This window comes from Amphiprion ocellaris, chromosome 6 (genome assembly GCF_022539595.1).
Source record: "Amphiprion ocellaris isolate individual 3 ecotype Okinawa chromosome 6, ASM2253959v1, whole genome shotgun sequence".
NCBI classification, from domain to species: Eukaryota; Metazoa; Chordata; class Actinopteri; family Pomacentridae; genus Amphiprion; species Amphiprion ocellaris.
In genome coordinates this window covers 31,894,330-31,911,985 of record NC_072771.1, presented here as the reverse complement: position 1 = coordinate 31,911,985, position 17,656 = coordinate 31,894,330, and the positions used below count along the sequence as shown (strand labels likewise).

The 17,656-nt window shown below is 40.4% G+C and overlaps 2 protein-coding genes across 3 annotated transcripts in view; one reads left to right on the top strand and one right to left on the bottom strand.

Moving 5' to 3' along the window:
- Positions 1-17,656, bottom strand: part of kcnip3a (Kv channel interacting protein 3a, calsenilin) — a 78,448-nt gene that overhangs the window by 41,228 nt on the left and 19,564 nt on the right. The gene's annotated exons all lie outside the window — the stretch shown is intronic.
- Positions 595-16,681, top strand: LOC129349183 (uncharacterized). Of its 2 annotated transcripts, XM_055011680.1 has the most exons (12): positions 596-8,272; positions 9,993-10,098; positions 10,881-10,985; positions 11,255-11,420; positions 12,447-13,235; positions 13,324-13,392; positions 13,966-14,025; positions 14,839-14,889; positions 15,168-15,236; positions 15,447-15,500; positions 15,635-15,694; positions 16,200-16,681. In XM_055011680.1, exons 1-12 carry the CDS (start codon positions 8,229-8,231, stop codon positions 16,427-16,429), a joined length of 1,803 nt encoding a protein of 600 aa, XP_054867655.1. In that variant the 5' UTR covers positions 596-8,228; the 3' UTR covers positions 16,430-16,681. The 2 variants fall into 2 exon arrangements, with proteins under 2 accessions (XP_054867654.1, XP_054867655.1); XM_055011679.1 differs by having other exon boundaries at positions 595-8,272; positions 11,255-13,235.

The window sequence follows — 17,656 nt, the reverse complement described above, 5'->3', positions numbered from 1 at the left end:
TTTTTTTTACTCACTGTGCTCCTGTTTCACCCACACAAAGAGCTCTTTCACTGATTCTGCAGCCAAAGACACAGAAAGAAAAGACCTGGAGGATAATGCAAATCTCTTAAAGCCTGATTTTGTGTGTGCATGAGGGGCAAGTAAAAACAGCTAAAAACAGCCTCCTAAACCCCATGAACACTGAGTGGATGTAATTCAAGTGTGCATGGGTTTGGCTGGGAAGTCCGAATATGTCTGCTATAGTGTTACTTTACTTCACATAAATCATGAACTAACAATGAATGAACCTGCAGCTAAAACACATTCTTCAATGTGTCAATTAGCTTCAGTGCTAAAAGAACATTCAACCAAGCGGTGTGCAATGCTGTTTTCAGAGATTAAAAGTCACTCCCAGTGTCACAAATGCAAACACTTGTGTGCGGTTGCCACTTGGGGCCACCAAAGGGCAAAATGTTTCCATGAACCCCTGAGAAAAACCCATCAGAGCACTCAGTCAAATGCCACTACTGGAGCCAAGACACAGCCGATACAATGAGTGTGTGTGTGTGTGTGTGTGTGTGTGTGTGTGTGTGTGTGTGTGTGTGTGTGTGTGTGTGTGTGTGTGTGTGTGTGTGTGTGTGTGTGTGTGTGTGTGTGTGTGTGTGTGTGTGTGTGTGTGCGTTTGTATTTATATCTCGATGGGGTCCACAACCTGACAAATCACTCACGCCGTGGGGTCCAATTTTTCCCGTGGGGCCCAAAACCCGGGCCCCACAGGCACAAGCATTGCAATCAATAGAAAATGGCCTCCTGATATGCCTGGTGCGATTTTCTTGAAAAAAAAAAATGGACCCCATGGAGTCTGACTTCACACAAAGTGTGTGTCGGACAGCGTCCCCAGTGGTCATTGGTGGGTACTGCAGTGTGTAAATTTGCATCCGTGGGGTCCATTAACGGAGAGTGTGTGTAAGTGTGTGTGACAAAAAAATTCATATTTCATACAGATTTATGCATTTTCAAGTGATTAAACTTGAATGTTATTGAATTACTTTGCCTAAAATCAATTCAGGAATCAATTTAATCACTATAGCATCCTGTCAAAGCAGTCAATTCATTTTATTTGCAGTATGCATATGTAAATACAAATACATATTTTCATATAAATATCATGAATGCATTAGTTAAAGGCAAACTGTGAATGTCATACCTCAAGAAAGTCCTGAGGGAATTTCTTCACATTTATGCCACACCTCAAGAATTTAAACATCCACTTAGACTTGGACATTAACTGATTCGATTTTGAAGGTCAAAGGTCAAATGATGTCAAAACATGTTTTTGTCTATGACTCAAGAATTCACATTAATTATGACAAAGTGTCAAACAAAACCAACTGAGATAAAATTATTGTGATGACATGTATCCAAGGTATAACACTGAAGGTCAAAGGTCAGGCTCATTCCTAATAGTCAGATATTTCAAGAAAGGCTTGAGAGAATTCTTTCAAATTTGGCATAAATATTGACATAGACTCAAGGATGAACTGAGTAGATTTTGATGGTCAAAGGTCAAGGTCACTGTGACCTAACAAAACATGTTTTTGGCTTTGTTGTATGAGATCACATTAAATTAATTTTTTAATGATGACAAAACACACAAATGTCTGAAAGATTTAAGGTCAACAACTGAACACTCTGTCTCACAAAAATACTATTTATGTCAGTTTATGGCCAACATCTCTCATGTTCCTATATCAGTTGACATGAGTGATGTCTTGTCTATTTCTAAGCCTGTTCTCTTGGTTGTCCATCCTGGCTAATGCCTGATCTTCAGCTGATAGTGCCTGCTAACATGCTCCTGACACACCTGCAGCTCATCCTCACTAACTGCCACTCCCAACACCTGCAGTTTAAAGACCAATCTCTCCCTCTGCTCTCCACCAGTTTATTGTAAATCCACTCATGCTATCTGTTCAGTTTCTTTTCCTCGTGTTTCTTTCTGCTTGTAGCCCTGCTATTGCCTCCAGTTCTGTACATCCTCACTCAGACTGCTTCCCCATCACACCCCAGTGTTAGGATGACTGTTTTACAGTTGGATATAACAGGAGGCTTGAGGCGAGATAAGATGCAGGTCAACCTGGCATTTATTCACCAACATTCACATTAAAAGAACACAAACAGCAAAGGTGGTTAACTGGTGTGTTGTGGCACTCCTTTCCTCTCTCCTCGCTCTCACTCAACTGCCAGTCTTTTATAGGCATCCCCCTAATCAGCCCCTCAGTCCTACCAACATAAGGGTTAACCAAAAATAATCAAACACAAGAATTTCCCAAAAATGCAATGTCTTTAATTTTAACTATAATAACAAACATTAAAACTGGATATCCATTTCCGAAAAATGACTACCAACATCCTCATCAAGCAATATATTTATTTTATCACCTGAAGAGATTTCTTCTCACCCTCTCCTGACCTACACTTGGTTCCTCCCGGAACCTTTAAAAAGATGTTCCAGCCCATGGGGACTCTTTTGGCTGGAACACCTGCAGTGACAAAAGACAGGTGAGTCATGTCACCCTTTTTAATTTATACATTCTTAAAACAATGGCCCATACCCACATCAACAGGCATTCAGTTATAGATTAAGTCCAATCACTTAATTATTGTACTAAAACTGTTATTTTCTGTCTTGTGGGCCTCACCAGGGTCTTCACCCAATTTTGCAAGGAGAAGCCACCAAACAGCACATGGCTGCACATGGCAGCACATGCCAGCCTCAAACCCACACTCATTAAATCCATAACAAACAGTCATTGTTTTGTGTCCTATTGTATCCTGAATGTGAATTCCATATAGGTAATGAAGCTACCTTCATTAGACCCAGTTATCCTCCCTGGATTTTGCCCACTGCCCCATCTCCTACTAAGCTCTGCTTCCCCTCAGTTATAGTTTTTGGTTTTTGTAATTAACTCTAAACCTGCATCTGTCTCTGTGTCTCCCTTTGGGAATACATAATATCAATATATACTAACTGAATTAGCAGTAAACGGGAAATCTGACCTCTGTGCCCCTCTCCTCCTTGACTGGATATTCAGTATTTGTACAATGTCACTGCTTGTCTGTCAACAATAGTCACCTACAGTGTATATCAAAGCACTCAAAAAACTAAGATGGGAGATTTAAAAAAGCAATTGGATATATCCTGGCCTTTTCCTTTACACTTATTTTTAAACTTTTACACTGATTCATTAACTGTACCACTTTAACAGGGCTCTGCTTGAGTCACACATGTAACCGTCTGAACCACAGCACTGATTATATTGCCTTTTGACCAATTTCTTAGTCTGATGTGATGTTGGAGGCCATAGTTATGCCGTCTTTCCTACATATTTCGTATATTTTTGCAGAGACTGACTCAGACTCAGCCCCATCCTTCATTTCTATCACAGCTGATCATCATCTGATTAACCATGTCAGGATATCAGTAACTAACAGGATTTCAGTGTGCTGTTTCAGCAGTGGAGGAACTTGAGGGCATCACATTTCTAACCATTAGCATGAGGGTCTTCTGGCTCACCTCAAGTCAGCTACCAACCTCAATTGCATGTAGCATTTACCTGTGTTTTCCTGTGCTGTTGTGCAGCAAGCGTTATGCAAGGAACCCTGAAGCATGAACATTTTTTGAGTTGTTTCTGAATTTTGCTAACAACCTAGCATAGCCTTCATCTGCCACCTGCGGTTGCAATGGTAACTTTGCTAATGTTTACAGAAATCTGGTGTGAAATCTTTGGTTCCTGTAAAATATTTATTGTCTAATTATGGAACGTAGTGGTGGGACCTCTGCATCTTACTCAGTTCATCAGATTGGGATGCTGAGCCAAACTGAAGAAACCTATTTGAAATGGCAAGATGTGCTACTTTAGCTTGAGCAGAAGCAAACTCCACAGGGACAGGGCCTAGCTGTTCAAACAGGAGTGTGGGTCATAATGTTATGGGTATATGCATGTCAGACAATTAGGACAACCAGGAAGAAGAGCATTTCAGATTTTGAATACAAGGCTCTGGTAAAAATGAACCTTGATTACAGCTAGAGTACATGACCAACTACAGACCTCTCAGAAAGGCTCCTTAAACACAGATGTGGGTTTGTTATGGAAGTTGAAATTTATATGCTCACACACACATGCACTGCTTGAATTTTATTTACCAGCTATATATGTAGTATATTTAATGCCAGAGTCATACATCATAACAGTAAACTATGAATCAATTTCAATGCTACCTTGTACTTTCTATACATCATCTATCTGATCATACATGTATCCAACTGTATGTTATATGTTCCTTGTTCCCCACCCCTTCCATCTCCCCTTTCCTCTCCCTCTCTATCTCTACCCCTCTATCTCTACCCCTCTACCTCTATCCCTCTATCTCTACCTCTCTACCTCTTCTGTCCCTCTCAACCCGTCTGGCCAGCAGCAGATGGGTCCCCCCACATTCTGCTCAAGGTTTTTTTTCCCTGTTAAAAGGGTGTTTTTCTTGCCACTGCCCCCTTAGGGCTGCTCTGGGGGTTCAGGCATATGGTTTCTGTAAAGCATCTTGATACAATTTGACCTGTAATTAGCGCTAGATAAATAAAACTGAATTGAATTGAATTGAAATGGTTATGCTAACGGAGAATGACACCTCCATATCAAACACTTACTAAAAACAAGTACGCAGTCAACTGATCTATTAAAAATACAAATGGACACACAAGCTGGAGATATTGATGAAGGTTATTGAAGTAAAATAAGAAATATTTTCTCCAACCGCAAATATGAAAATGGCAAATAACAGAACATGGGTCAAAGGTCAGTCTTGCAGTGTTGTGTTCTGTGACTGTTGTAGCTTATTCACTTCATCTAATTTGATATTCATTTAATCTGTGTAACAGTAATATTTGAATCGTAACATACACTCGTTTTCTTCAAGCACCTTCTCAGTCCTTAATTTTAAGTTAATCTGTTATCTCTGTCTGCTAGCCTAGCACTTAGCAGTTAGCATGACTTCTCCCTCTTCCTCTCCTTCTCTTTCCTGCTCAGTGTGTCACATGTTTAGTTACTCCTCTGCCTCCTTTAGTGATAACAATACCTGTAATAAATGCGGTCTCTTTGTAGCTTTGGAGGCGAGGCCCCCTTAGCCTGTGTGGACCGCAATAGCATAGCTGCTAGTGCAGCTTCTGCTAGCCGTCCCCTAGCAGCTCCCGAGCAGCCGGGAAGTCAGGGTAGCTGGGTGACGGTTCGTAGGAAATGTAGAACCTTGTATTCCTTTAGCTTTGAGCAGTAACGACTTCATGAGCTTCTTTACAAATAAAATTATTACGATTAGAGAAAAAATTAATCTGGCCCTTCCTACAAATGTCACAGATGTATCATTGAGTACAGATGCTTTAGAATTGGCTGTAAGACCTGATGGATATTTAGAATTTTTCACCCCCATATATCTCTCTGAACTAATTTCAATAGTTTCTACATCCAAACCATCGACATGTCTTTTAGATCCTATCCCAACTAGACTGTTCAAGGAAGCTTTACCTTTAATTAATTCCTCAATGTTAGATCTGATTAATCTCTCTCTAGTAACAGGCTATGTACCACAGGCTTTTAAGGTTGCTGTAATCAAACCTTTACTTAAAAAGCCCACTCTAGATCCAGATGTTTTAGCCAACTATAGACCAATTTCCAACCTCCCATTTCTTTCTAAAATTCAGGAAAGAACAGTTGCAAATCGATTATGTGAACATTTACAAAGGAATAGCTTGTTTGAAGAGTTTCAGTCAGGCTTCAGAGTGCATCATAGCACAGAAACAGCTCTGGTGAAAGTTACTAATGACCTTCTCATAGCGTCAGATAATGGACTGGTCTCTATACTTATTTTATTGGACCTTAGTGCAGCATTCAATACAATCGACCACACACTTTTATTACAGCGACTAGAACATTCTATTGGCATTAAAGGGACAGCACTGGACTGGTTTAAATCTTACTTATCAGACAGGTTCCAGTTTGTGCATGTCAACAATGACTCTTCTGAGCATACTAGGGTTAATCATGGAGTTCCTCAGGGTTCTGTCTTAGGACCCTGGAGGCCCGTAGTGGTCCTGACGTGCAAATCGGTCGTCCGACCTGGGTATAGGGGCGAAAGACTAATCGGTCTTTAGCCGATTAGGTTAATAGCATAGTAGTTCTGCTGCTATAGGCCTAGGCTGCTGGAGGACCTCTCTGGATGCACTGAGCCCTTCTTTATCTACCATTATATTTAATATATATACCATTATTGCATTACACTCACTCTGTTTCTCCCTGTGTCCTTTCTCCGAGTGTCCCTGATCCCAGAGCTGGATGCTTCAGATCTGTGGTTGCTGTCCCACCAACTGGCCTAATCTCCATCATGTCCACTGTGGGATGCTGCTGCTGACCTTCCTCCAGCCCACTGCTTCCAGCTGCCCATTTCCACCAGTCTACTCTGCATCACCCTCACTATACTTGATTTGCCCTTCTATATATTTTTGAATTTACCACCAGCTATATATGTAGTATATTTATTGCCAGAGCCATACACCATAGCAGTAAACTATAATTAGTTTCCATGTTAACTGTACTTTGCATGTATCATCTGTCTTATCATGCATGCATCAAATTGTGTGTTATATGTTCCTTGTCCCCCCCACCTCTCTACCTCTTCCCCTCTACCTCTTCCTCTCTATCCCGCTATCTCTACCTCTCTACCTCTTCTGTCCCTCTCAACCCGCCCGGCCAGCAGGCAGATGGGTCCCCCCACATTAGAGCCGGGTTCTGCTCGAGGTTTTTTTCCCTGTTAAAAGGGTGTTTTCCTGCCACTGTTGCCTTTTGGCTTGCTCTGGGGGTTCAGGCATATGGGTTCTGTAAAGCGTCTCGAGACAATTTGACTGTAATTGGCGCTATATAAATAAAATTGAAGTGAACTGAATTGAACATGTCCTTTACCAAAGAGACAATAAGCAACCTACTGGTGTACTCCCTTTGATTGTGAGATTTAAATGAAGCAACCAGAAAATTAGTTTGCACAATAGTTAGCAGGTCCTCAATCAAAAGACAAACAGAAAAATCATTCTGGGAATGGCAGTATATTGTTGTTAATTTGGGAAATTATGAACAAAGTGATGGTGTGGTGAAGAAGAACCACAAGAGGTTTATATTTTCAATAGGCCAGCTTTAACAGTTTAGACTGATGAATATCATGTAAACGAGGAGAGTCCTGATATGCCACTGGCAGAAGGATATTCAGAAATGGTAAAAAGATTGGCTGGTTAATAAATTGCATCCACACCAAGTCATACATCATGCATTTACTGACATAAAAAGCCACATTAACTTTGAAGTTATGGCTATGGTTGTTACCTTTGACTGACGCACAACTGGAGAAGTATAGCTTCTGTGCTGAATTTTCTGAAAGTATATCTCCACTCATGTTTTCAGAAAATGTTTGCATTAATCCTTCCTCTTGCAATGTTTTAAACAATGAGAGAGGCTTTTTGTACTGCCTTTTTGGCCAGTCGTTCATTTTTCCGCTCCATGTATGGCCATTTAATAAGTCCTGTTTGACGCGTTGAAAATACTGGTCACATTCTGTGTGAATCTGCTTAATGCATCTCTTCATCTAACAGCTCATCCCCACTGCACTATGATCTCCTGCAACATTTAACCTGATCTGCTGATTAAACAACAGAAAATGGCCAAAAACTGCATAACTAGACTCGTTTTAATGCAAGTAAAGCCCACTAATGCAGCTCTGCTAAGTTAGTGTCAGAAACATCATATTTCCTGTTATTTTCTTCATAGCAAATGTATCCCCCTCGTTTGCCGCTGAACACTTTTATTGTGAAGGAACACCAACAGGAAATATTAAGTCTTCCTTCCCAGCAACTTAACACAGCTTCGGCATGTCGTTACCGAGTGGACGATGGCCATACCGAGTCAGAGGTGAGGGAGAAACACACACCTATAGCGGGCCCCGCGGTGACCACGCCCATCCCCCATAGTCGCCGCGGGGCCCGTCACGAAAGATGTGTGTACCAGCATTCACTCAGGCCCAAGAGAGGAACACACACCTTGCCTGATTCTAGCGGTCTCCACGGCGACCACGCCCTGCCGTCACTACGTGTCGACGTTCAATCACGCACGCCCGGACACGGTCAGTGAGAAGGCCGCGTGCTCCGTGCATGCTGAAAGATGAGGGAAGCAGAGGAGCAACTACAGTCGTCGATGGAAATTAAGTAAGTACATAAAACTGACGGTTTTAATTACACTTAATACCTAACGATACGTCAGGCGGTGTGTGTAATGAGGTTAGACATCCTGTGTAGTTTTTAGCGTTTCATGCTACTAGTTTTATTGATTCGACTCAACGCGGTTATTAGCACGGCAGGTTTGCTAATGCTAAAATAAGCTAGCTTGTCACTGTAGCATGCTGCACGGTGTTAGCGAACAACGAAAGAGAGCCGACATGTCGGGATGCCATAAAGGTAGCAGGCTGTTTTTTTGGCGCTGCTACAGACATTAAGTATTAACCTGTCATAGTGTAATGCCAAAAATGTGTAAGCTGAAATGTGAAAAGTGGCAGAAATGGAAGCTAGTAAAAGTAGTGGGACATGGCGGCTGTGGCTCAGGTAGTACAACGGGTCATCCAATGATCGAAGGATCGGCGGTTCGATTCCCGCTCTGTCCTAGTCATGTGCTTTGTGTGTCCTTGGGCAAGACACTTTACCCACCTTGCCTCCAGTGCGGCTACTCACACTGAAGTATGAATGTTGGTGGTGGTCGGAGGCCGTAGGCACAGATTGGCAGCCAGGCTTCGGTCAGTCTGCCCCAGGGCAGCTGTGGCTATGAATATAATTTGCCACCATCAGAGTGAGAATGTGTGAGTGAATGAATAATGGGTCCATTCTACGCGCTTTGAGTGTCTAGAAAAGCGCTATATAAATATAGTCCATTATTATTATTATTATTATTATTATTATAGTAGTACTAGTTAGTGTCTGTATCGTTCCGATGCCAAAGTAATTCACGGATTGGAAATTTCCGATCCGTGATACATGTCTGTGCTTTAATTATAGACTGTATGGTTTTAATTTTGTCTGCTGTCTTGCTGGCTGCTCTGCTAGCTGGCTGCAAAATGTGGAATGGATTTCCCGAACGGAGGCGTGTCTCATTGAGACCCGCCTCCATTCAGGAAATCCATTCCACAGTTTGCAGCCAGAGAACAGACAAGCATTGAGCAGCACGGCTAACCAACTTTTCATCACGTCAGCTGTGTGGAAATATGATATGTACGAATATAAGCATGTATGTCCCAAAAGGCAACTTAAGGTCAGAAAAACATGAAATCCTGTTAACAGGAAAAATCCCACAAATATGTAATTGTGAAGATACGTGTCCACTAGATGTGTAGTAATAATAGTAGTAGTAGTAATAGGAGTACTAGTAAAAGCAGCAGTAGTAATAGTATTAGGAATAATAATAGTACTAATAGTTATAGTATTAGGAGTAATATTAATAAGAGTAATAATAATAGTAGAAGTAATAGTAGTATTAGTAAAATTAGTAATATGCTAAAAGTGCTGAAAGAGCTGAACAGAGTGATAGTTTAATGGTTTCTGTAGCACAAAGTATGCAGTAGTACAAGTTCAAGGAAAAATCTTTTTTCACTGTCACTGGTAGGCTGACCAGAGCTTAATTTTAGCCAGTACATCTTCTCAGTAATAACCCATGTAAGGGAAAGAGATCTTTTTTTCATTGTTTTGGGCATCAGCACAGACTTTTTTTCCTAATTTTCACAGGAGATATAATATATAATTTTTTATTGACCAACCTGTAACGGTGTTTAGAGTCGTCATCATCCACCTTTGAAATTCTTAATATTTTCACTAGAAATTTGCATGTATAGATAAAATATTCCATCAACCTGATTAACTCTTTGTGTTTCACCTACTGTAGACAGGCAGGAGTCCACTCGAGGTTGAAGAAACGCTTACAACACCTGAGAGAGCATCATGACAAATGCTTAACCAAGCACATGGAGTACATACACTCCCAAACACAGGTAACACCAGCTGTGATAGTAGCTAAGATTTTAAATGGCATGATTTTTTGGGAGTATATACTGTTTGTGATAACAACAAAACCATATCTGTTAGGCTTTGTGACAGTTTATGTGTGTGTGATGATAGAAAACATGTTTAGTCATGTAATTTTTTTCATTGTGCTGCATAACACACTTTAAGCTGCTGTATTTTTCATAATTTGGGCAATGCTTAGCATTCTTCCACATGGCAAATGTAAGATTCCACACAAATGTGCTGTGGTTAGTATTACTGTAAACATGATATACATTAAGATGTCTATTTTGACTGATGTGATCTGGAAATAAGATCTTTTGATAAAAGATCTTTTTTTTATTTTTATTTTTTTAAATCAAAAGTTAATATTTGTTTTTTGGACCCCAGGAAGAGTAGCTGGTGCCATTGGCATCAGCTAATGGGGATCTTTTTAAATAAATCAATAAATGAATGAATGAATAAATAAATAAATAAATAAGTGGCACAGATTTCCATGAAGGCAATACAAGTAGTGAGTTATGAAAACAAGAAAATGTCTGCCACTGCATCTTGCATATGCAGATATGGATGCAATATATAATTTTTATGAACTGATTATTCATTGAATTTACAGTGTTGTTATCTGGATTAGTAATTACTTATAACAGCTCATCAGAGTTTGATAAAATGCAATGTGGCAGTCTTTTTAAAACTTCTCTATGTATTTTAATTTTTAATTGAAGTTAAAATTGATCCTCTTTTGAGACATGCTGTTTTTTCCTCCTAGAAGTCAAGCTCAGACTCGGCAGATACGTTTCTCCTTGAAACTTCAAGCTCTGATACCGGTGATAACCCAGATGTACCACCCTTGGCAAGAGCTGAAAGTGTACTTGTAAGTTTGCATTCTGAAATCAGCAGGGCATCTAACTCTTGCAGTGCAAAACAAAGTTAACATTGCTTTAAATTGACTCCCCCTGAAAATAATATATTCAGTGGAATTAACTTCTCTGACCCTGTATCTGTCTTGTTTTTCTTGGCCCTTGCCAGTACAAAACTAACTCTACTCTTGTAAAACACAGGGTTGGTTGTCTAGCTTTTAATTGTGTATTATGGGTAAATGAAGATTTTCTAAACTAGGTAATGTTTTTTTCTCCTTTTAAGCTTACCAAAGAATACCTTGAACAGATCTCCAGAACACCTGATGTTTCCAATGCATCCGTCAGCAGCGTTGAAAGCAGCGGTGATGAGTACATCCCTGCGAAAGACTCTGAAGATCAAGGCAGTTCAGAATTACTTAGTCCTATCAAAGTTCCATTGCCGAAAAAGAGTAAGTCCAAGAGGACTTACAAAAGAAAGAAAAAGCACAGAACCTCTGTAGATGTCGAGAAGAGAACAGAAAGTGAAACAAGTGATGACAGAGTGGAGGATAGTCTGTCAGTAATGAAGCTGAAAAGAAAAACTAATGGTGCCAGAATATACAGTAAAACTCACTTTTGCTTGTACTGTCCTGGCCACTGTAATAAAATGTCGAGGCACTTGATCCGAAAACACAGCAGTGAACCTGCTGTAGCTAAAGCTATAAGTTTTCCTTTGAAATCAAAGGAGCGTAAATTGCACTTTGACCTTATCAGGAACAAAGGGAACCGTGCACACAATAATGAGGTCCTAAAAAGTGGCAGTGGCATACTAGTCCCTGGTCAGCTAACTGCAGAACCAGTCAAAGCAAGTGATTATATGCATTGCATAAACTGTCAAGCTTTTTTGAAAAGAAAGTCATTATGGAGACACATGTCCAGATGCAGGCTTGCACAAAAATGTAGCACTCCAAAGCCAGGCAAGAGTCGCATCCAGTCACTCTGTGCCTTTGCACAACCTGTTCCTGATGGTGTTAGCCAAAAAGTTTGGGAGCTAGTGAGTGCCATGAACCAAGATGAAGTGACAAGCATTGTGAGAAAAGAGAAAAGCATTTTGAAACTTGCTGAACATCTTTTTGCTAAACACGGACATGACAAAACCAAACACGAACACATAAGACAAAAAATGCGCGAAGTTGGACGACTGCTCCAGCAGTCTCAGAAAATGGGGAGACTGAATTGCATTAAAGACTTCTTTGTGCCCTCCAACTTTCATTTTGTGATAGATGCAGTAAAAGCTGTAGCTGGATTTGATGAAGAGAAAAACGTGTATAAAACACCATCACTGGCTCTGAAGCTTGGTCACAGTCTGAAGAAAATTGCAGACATTCTTGAGTGTGAGGCACACATGGCAGAGTCAGACAATGAGGGATTTATTAACAGCCTGAACAGGACTAGGAAACTTTTTGAGAAGAAATGGGATGTGTCTGTCTCATCAGGTGCTCTACAAACTCTGAGAGAAGGGAAGTGGAACACTCCTCAGCTTCTCCCTTTCACTGAGGATGTCAAGATTATGCACGGGCACCTTGAAAAGTGCAGAGAACACTACCAAGAACATCTGAAAAGCAATCCAAACAAGAAGAACTGGACCAGGCTGGCTACTGTGACACTTGCCGAAGTGATCCTGTTTAATCGCAGGAGGGAGGGTGAAGTGTCAAAGATGCCACTAAATGCATTCACCCTGAGAGACACTTCAAGAGTCCACTCAGATGTGGCACTTGGACTTTCAAAGTTTGAGCAAAAGCTTTGCAAACATTTTCAGAGGATTGAAATCAGGGGGAAAAGAAACAGGAAGGTTCCCATCCTTCTGACACCGGACATGCTGTCTTCGATGGAGGCCCTGGTTGCACATCGGCAGACCTGTGGTGTGCCTAATGACAATCCATATTTCTTTGCCAGATCTGAAGCAAACACTCACTTGAGGGGATCAGATGCCATAAGACGGATGGCAAAGGAATGTGGGGCCAAGCATCCTGAGACTTTGTCCTCAACCAAGCTTAGAAAGCAGGTGTCCACACTGTCCACAGTTCTCAACTTGAAAGACAATGAGATGGACACATTGGCAAATTTTCTTGGCCACGATATCCGAGTCCATAGACAATACTACAGACTTCCTGAAGGAACGGTGGAGTTGGCTAAAGTCAGTAAAGTGCTGATTGCCTTAGAACAAGGCCGGCTGTCAGACTTCACAGGAAAGAGCCTTGATGAAATCGAGATTGATCCCAGTGGTACATCTAACTTACTCTCAAACTTTATTTGATTTCACAGCAAATGTAGTTTTTCCTGATATTTGTTTTTGTTGTTCCTGGTGTTCAGAGCAGATTTTAGAAGCTGTGGACAGTGACCTGTCAGAGACAGAGAGGGAAACGTCTTTTTGCTCATCAGGTGAGTTGTACATGAATTGTATTTATTAAGATCAGTCATATGCCAGTTTATCATTTTTGTTTTCATGACTTGACTAAGAATCATTTATATGTAAATCTTTCATATTTATGTAAACAAGGGCATACCTTGTTTATACAAGCACCAAGAAATACATGATTTATTATTTAACAAAATCAAATAGGATAAATCAGTGTGACAGTGGCAGCTCTAACAAGTACACAACATACTAACCTTTAAGCATCATGTTAGATACCTGTCTTTACAAAAAGTATGAAAAAAATATGTGCAGAATTTTCTTCTCAGTTCATCTTTTAGCAATGTTTAGACATACTTGAAAAGATTTATAATGCAGTGTTTTCTCTGTCTACACTGAGAGTCCTCTGTCTTTCTCCTCTCTGCTGTCTCTTCTCCTCTCTCCTTTCTCTGTCCTCATTGCTTCTCTCTGGTTGAAATCCCCAGATTCTATAAAGAAAGCAAACACATAACTGTTCTAATATCATTCACAGTGAAGGTGTGTTACCATCTTATAATATTACCTTATATTGATACATTTGTTTTTCCTTATTTTAACAGGATCCTCGAGGTCCAAGAAAAGATGTCAACCTGAGTCTGACAGTGACGACCATCGAACAGGTATTTCATACACCAAAGATACACTATTTTACTGTCTTTACAAAAAAGAATAATACCAACTGCTTTTGAATGGAATAAATGAACTACGGTTTTGAAATGAAGCCAAAAATCTGTGGATGGAGCCAGTCGAGCTGGACTCTACTTCACATAGCTAGAGTCTCAGCTACATGGCAGAGGTACATACAACTGACCTACTGCTTCATGCTAATCTGAGATCGGACATTACGTGGTCATTGTGTCTGACATAGTGGGCTGGACTTTTCTATTTACCAGCTGCCACATGTGATGCAGCACTTGAGTTACAGTCTGGAGTACAGGATGATATGAACTCAAACCTTGGTTTTTCAACAACAATTTTAAAATGTTTGTATTTGCATAAATGTAAATAGTAGAATTCATCTCTTAAACACTTCCACAAACATTATCAGATTTTTTTAATGAAGTACATTGACTAAGTGGTACAAATCAGCAGCATATGTTCCTCTCTACTGGGAGATGATAAAGGAGCTCTGAGTTATCTCATTCCTTCAAGATTTGCTTCTTCGTGCAGTAGTTCTGTCAACCAGTAAGTCCAGCTAAGAGATGTATAAATACATGTAATTGACAGCCTGATTTACATATTGAGTCAGGTGATTATTCTGTTGGGTGCTTACAAGACACTGGGTGATAACAGAACAGATGAGGCATTTGAAGAACATTTCTAATAATACACTTACCATATGCAGTATTACAGTTAGTATTTTTTTGTATTTTCTCATCGTTTCTCCTGGTATTCCATAGTTTTGTTCTATACACTATGTATTCTTTTGACAGAAGGACCAGAAAACTCTGATGGGCCTGGCAGTGTTGAACTTGGCACTAAAGGTAACCCAAAAACTGAGTAATGGCACTTAGCACACGCCATGTTTAAGTAAAGAAAAAGTAGGTGACAAACACCTGAAGGTTCTGATTAGCACCTCTCTCATCACTGCAGAACACTCTAAGCTAAAAGCAGCTCAACATTTAAAAATCATGTGATGCTTTAAGTTCAGAGCCACAAGTAGAAATACTGTATTAATGTGTGACCAAGACAAGATAGAAAATTTACTGTTTTTTTTTTTTTTTGTTTTGTTCATTATTTTCATTATTCCTTATTTCTGCAGGGTCCACAGAATCCTCAGGCTCCAAGAAGAGACGACAATCTGAGTTTGACAGTGACGACCATCAAGCAGGTATTATTCCCCACACTATGTTTTGCTTTTCAGTAATTAGAAGATGTTTTCTCTCAGTACAACCAATCAGACAGACCCATATGAACTGCAGTGTTACAATGGTGATTCGATATTTATGTCTTACCGTAGGTGGCTTTCAATCAGACAGTTAATGTGTTACCAGTTACCGGTTATTATCTTGAATTAATATATTAATTATTCCTTTAACAGTATCCTCAGGCACAAAAAACCAGCCACCTGAGTCTGACGATGACCTTCAAATAGGTATTTCATACACTAAATGCATTGAAATACACTAGTACTGGCTTTCTTTCAGACTGTGAAGGTTTGCTGCCAGGTAGCTGACAGTTTTTTGGGTTGATATTAACAGTAATCAACATATTTCCCTATTTTAACAGGATCCTCGAGATATGCTGACTTGGGACCTGTTGAGACTGTCGATGATGGCCGTAAAAAAGGTATTTCAAACACTGCATGCCTAACTGTTACTCTTCGTTTTATGTACTTCTTACTTAAACAGGGCGGAGAAATCTAGTTTTGGACCAGTTGAAGGTAACATCAGGGATTTTGAAGATCCTAGGGACAGGCTCCAGTCTCTGTCAGTCACTACAGACAGCACTACGCTTCCTGTTTAAATTCTCCATTTATTCTACAATGTGAAATACATGACTGGTACTGCACCTGTCTGTGCAAGTGAAGAAGGAGAATAATAGGTCACAGGTGCTGTTTTTGTCTTGATATCAAAATTTCACTTTTTAAATGGGATGAAATCACATTTTATTTTTATAACATCAAATTATAGCAAAGTTACCTCAAAGCAGTTTCTCTGTAGAGCAGGTCCAGACCACATTCTCTCTCAAGCTATTTACAGAGACCCAACAAATCAGTGGCAAAGACATTTATTTGCGGTTGAATCACTTGTCTCTCCTCCTAATTGTATTTTCCTCCTCTTTTCTTTCATAGAAACCTCAAAGAAGAGGAGCTGGACACAGAGAGAAGTCCGTGCAGTGGAAAAAACTCTGAAGTCCTTCATAGACTGTGGTAAAGTACCAGGGAAGTCTGACTGTACAGCCTGTATCAAGGCTTCACCAGACGCTCTCAAAGATCGAAGCTGGACAGGTGTGAAGTTTTACGTGAAGAACCGTATCACTGCTGTTCGGCGTGACAGTGCCAAAAGAGTTTCTTTGAAATAGATGGCACTTAAATGTGCTAATGCACATGTTCTGATTTCTAATACACATGTTCTGATATCTGAGATATCATGTTCTGATGTTTTGTTGACACATTGATGTTGGAGGCTCAGTATATTGCTACAGTTCTGTGTAGCTCTGTTTGGACTGATTGTGCATGTTTGGTTGACATGCTGAGGACTGAAGAGATGTTGTTTCTCCTCATTATGGTTACTTATGAGTAACATGGGGGTCAAAATAAAGTCATAGCAGATTGATTTCAGAAGCCTGTCTTTTGTTCAGTAACACTTCCTTACAGAGAAGAATGATCCTTCTAATGGTCACATGAGATGCTGTTCTCTCTGGTTCCATCAGTGGAGACCTGAAGAACTGCTTCTCTCTGGTTCTGTGAGGCTAACAGACATAACATGACTGAGTGGTGGTGGTGGAGTTACTAGTCCCCACGGGGGGCTACAAATCTGACTGAGGTGACTGGACCCCAGGGGGGGCAAAATTTCAGGTCTAAAATTTTTGTGAGAGTGTTTGAAGTTTCAAGTGATTTTCAACCTCACAGGAATTTTTAAAAAATTTAGGAGTTAAAATGGTGTCTCTAGACCATTCAGAAAGGGTGGATCCCATGAGGAGGGTCCTGGTCAGGGGGTCTCACGGGGAAAGAAATACAAGTATGTGTGTGTGTGTGTGTGTGTGTGTGTGTGTGTGTGTGTGTGTGTGTGCCCTCAGGATTGCATGATAACAGCAGGTCTTATCCGACTGATTAACGCTCTCATGTTCCAGTGACCTGACAGAGTACCATTACATGCTACACGAGGCTGAACTGACCTGAGAGAAGCGATTACTCACAGCGCCTCATTTGGTTTAATTAAAACTCTGAAGATGGACTAACGCTTGCGTGTGTGTGTGTGTGTGTGCCCTCAGGATTGCATGATAACAGCAGGTCTTATCCGACTGATTAACGCTCTCATGTTCCAGTGACCTGACAGAGTACCATTACATGCTACACGAGGCTGAACTGACCTGAGAGAAGCGATTACTCACAGCGCCTCATTTGGTTTAATTAAAACTCTGAAGATGGACTAACGCTTGCTGCCTATTGAATGTGGCCATCATTTAAACCTTTAAAAGCGGTTTTAGGTCCACAACAAGGTATCGGTTTCCAGTTATTTCTTGTCCTCACGAGGTTAGGAGTAAATAAGCAGCATAGGGCAGAAAACGGAGGATGTAGTGAAGGAA

Excerpts from the sequence above, each read along its gene's own strand:
- LOC129349183 (XM_055011679.1), top strand. The coding sequence starts at position 8,229 with ATGAGGGAAGCAGAGGAGCAACTACAGTCGTCGATGGAAATTAA. Across the intron at positions 10,099-10,880 it reads ACATACACTCCCAAACACAG|AAGTCAAGCTCAGACTCGGC; the intron begins GTAACACCAGCT and ends TTTTCCTCCTAG. Across the intron at positions 15,695-16,199 it reads CGATGATGGCCGTAAAAAAG|AAACCTCAAAGAAGAGGAGC; the intron begins GTATTTCAAACA and ends TTTCTTTCATAG.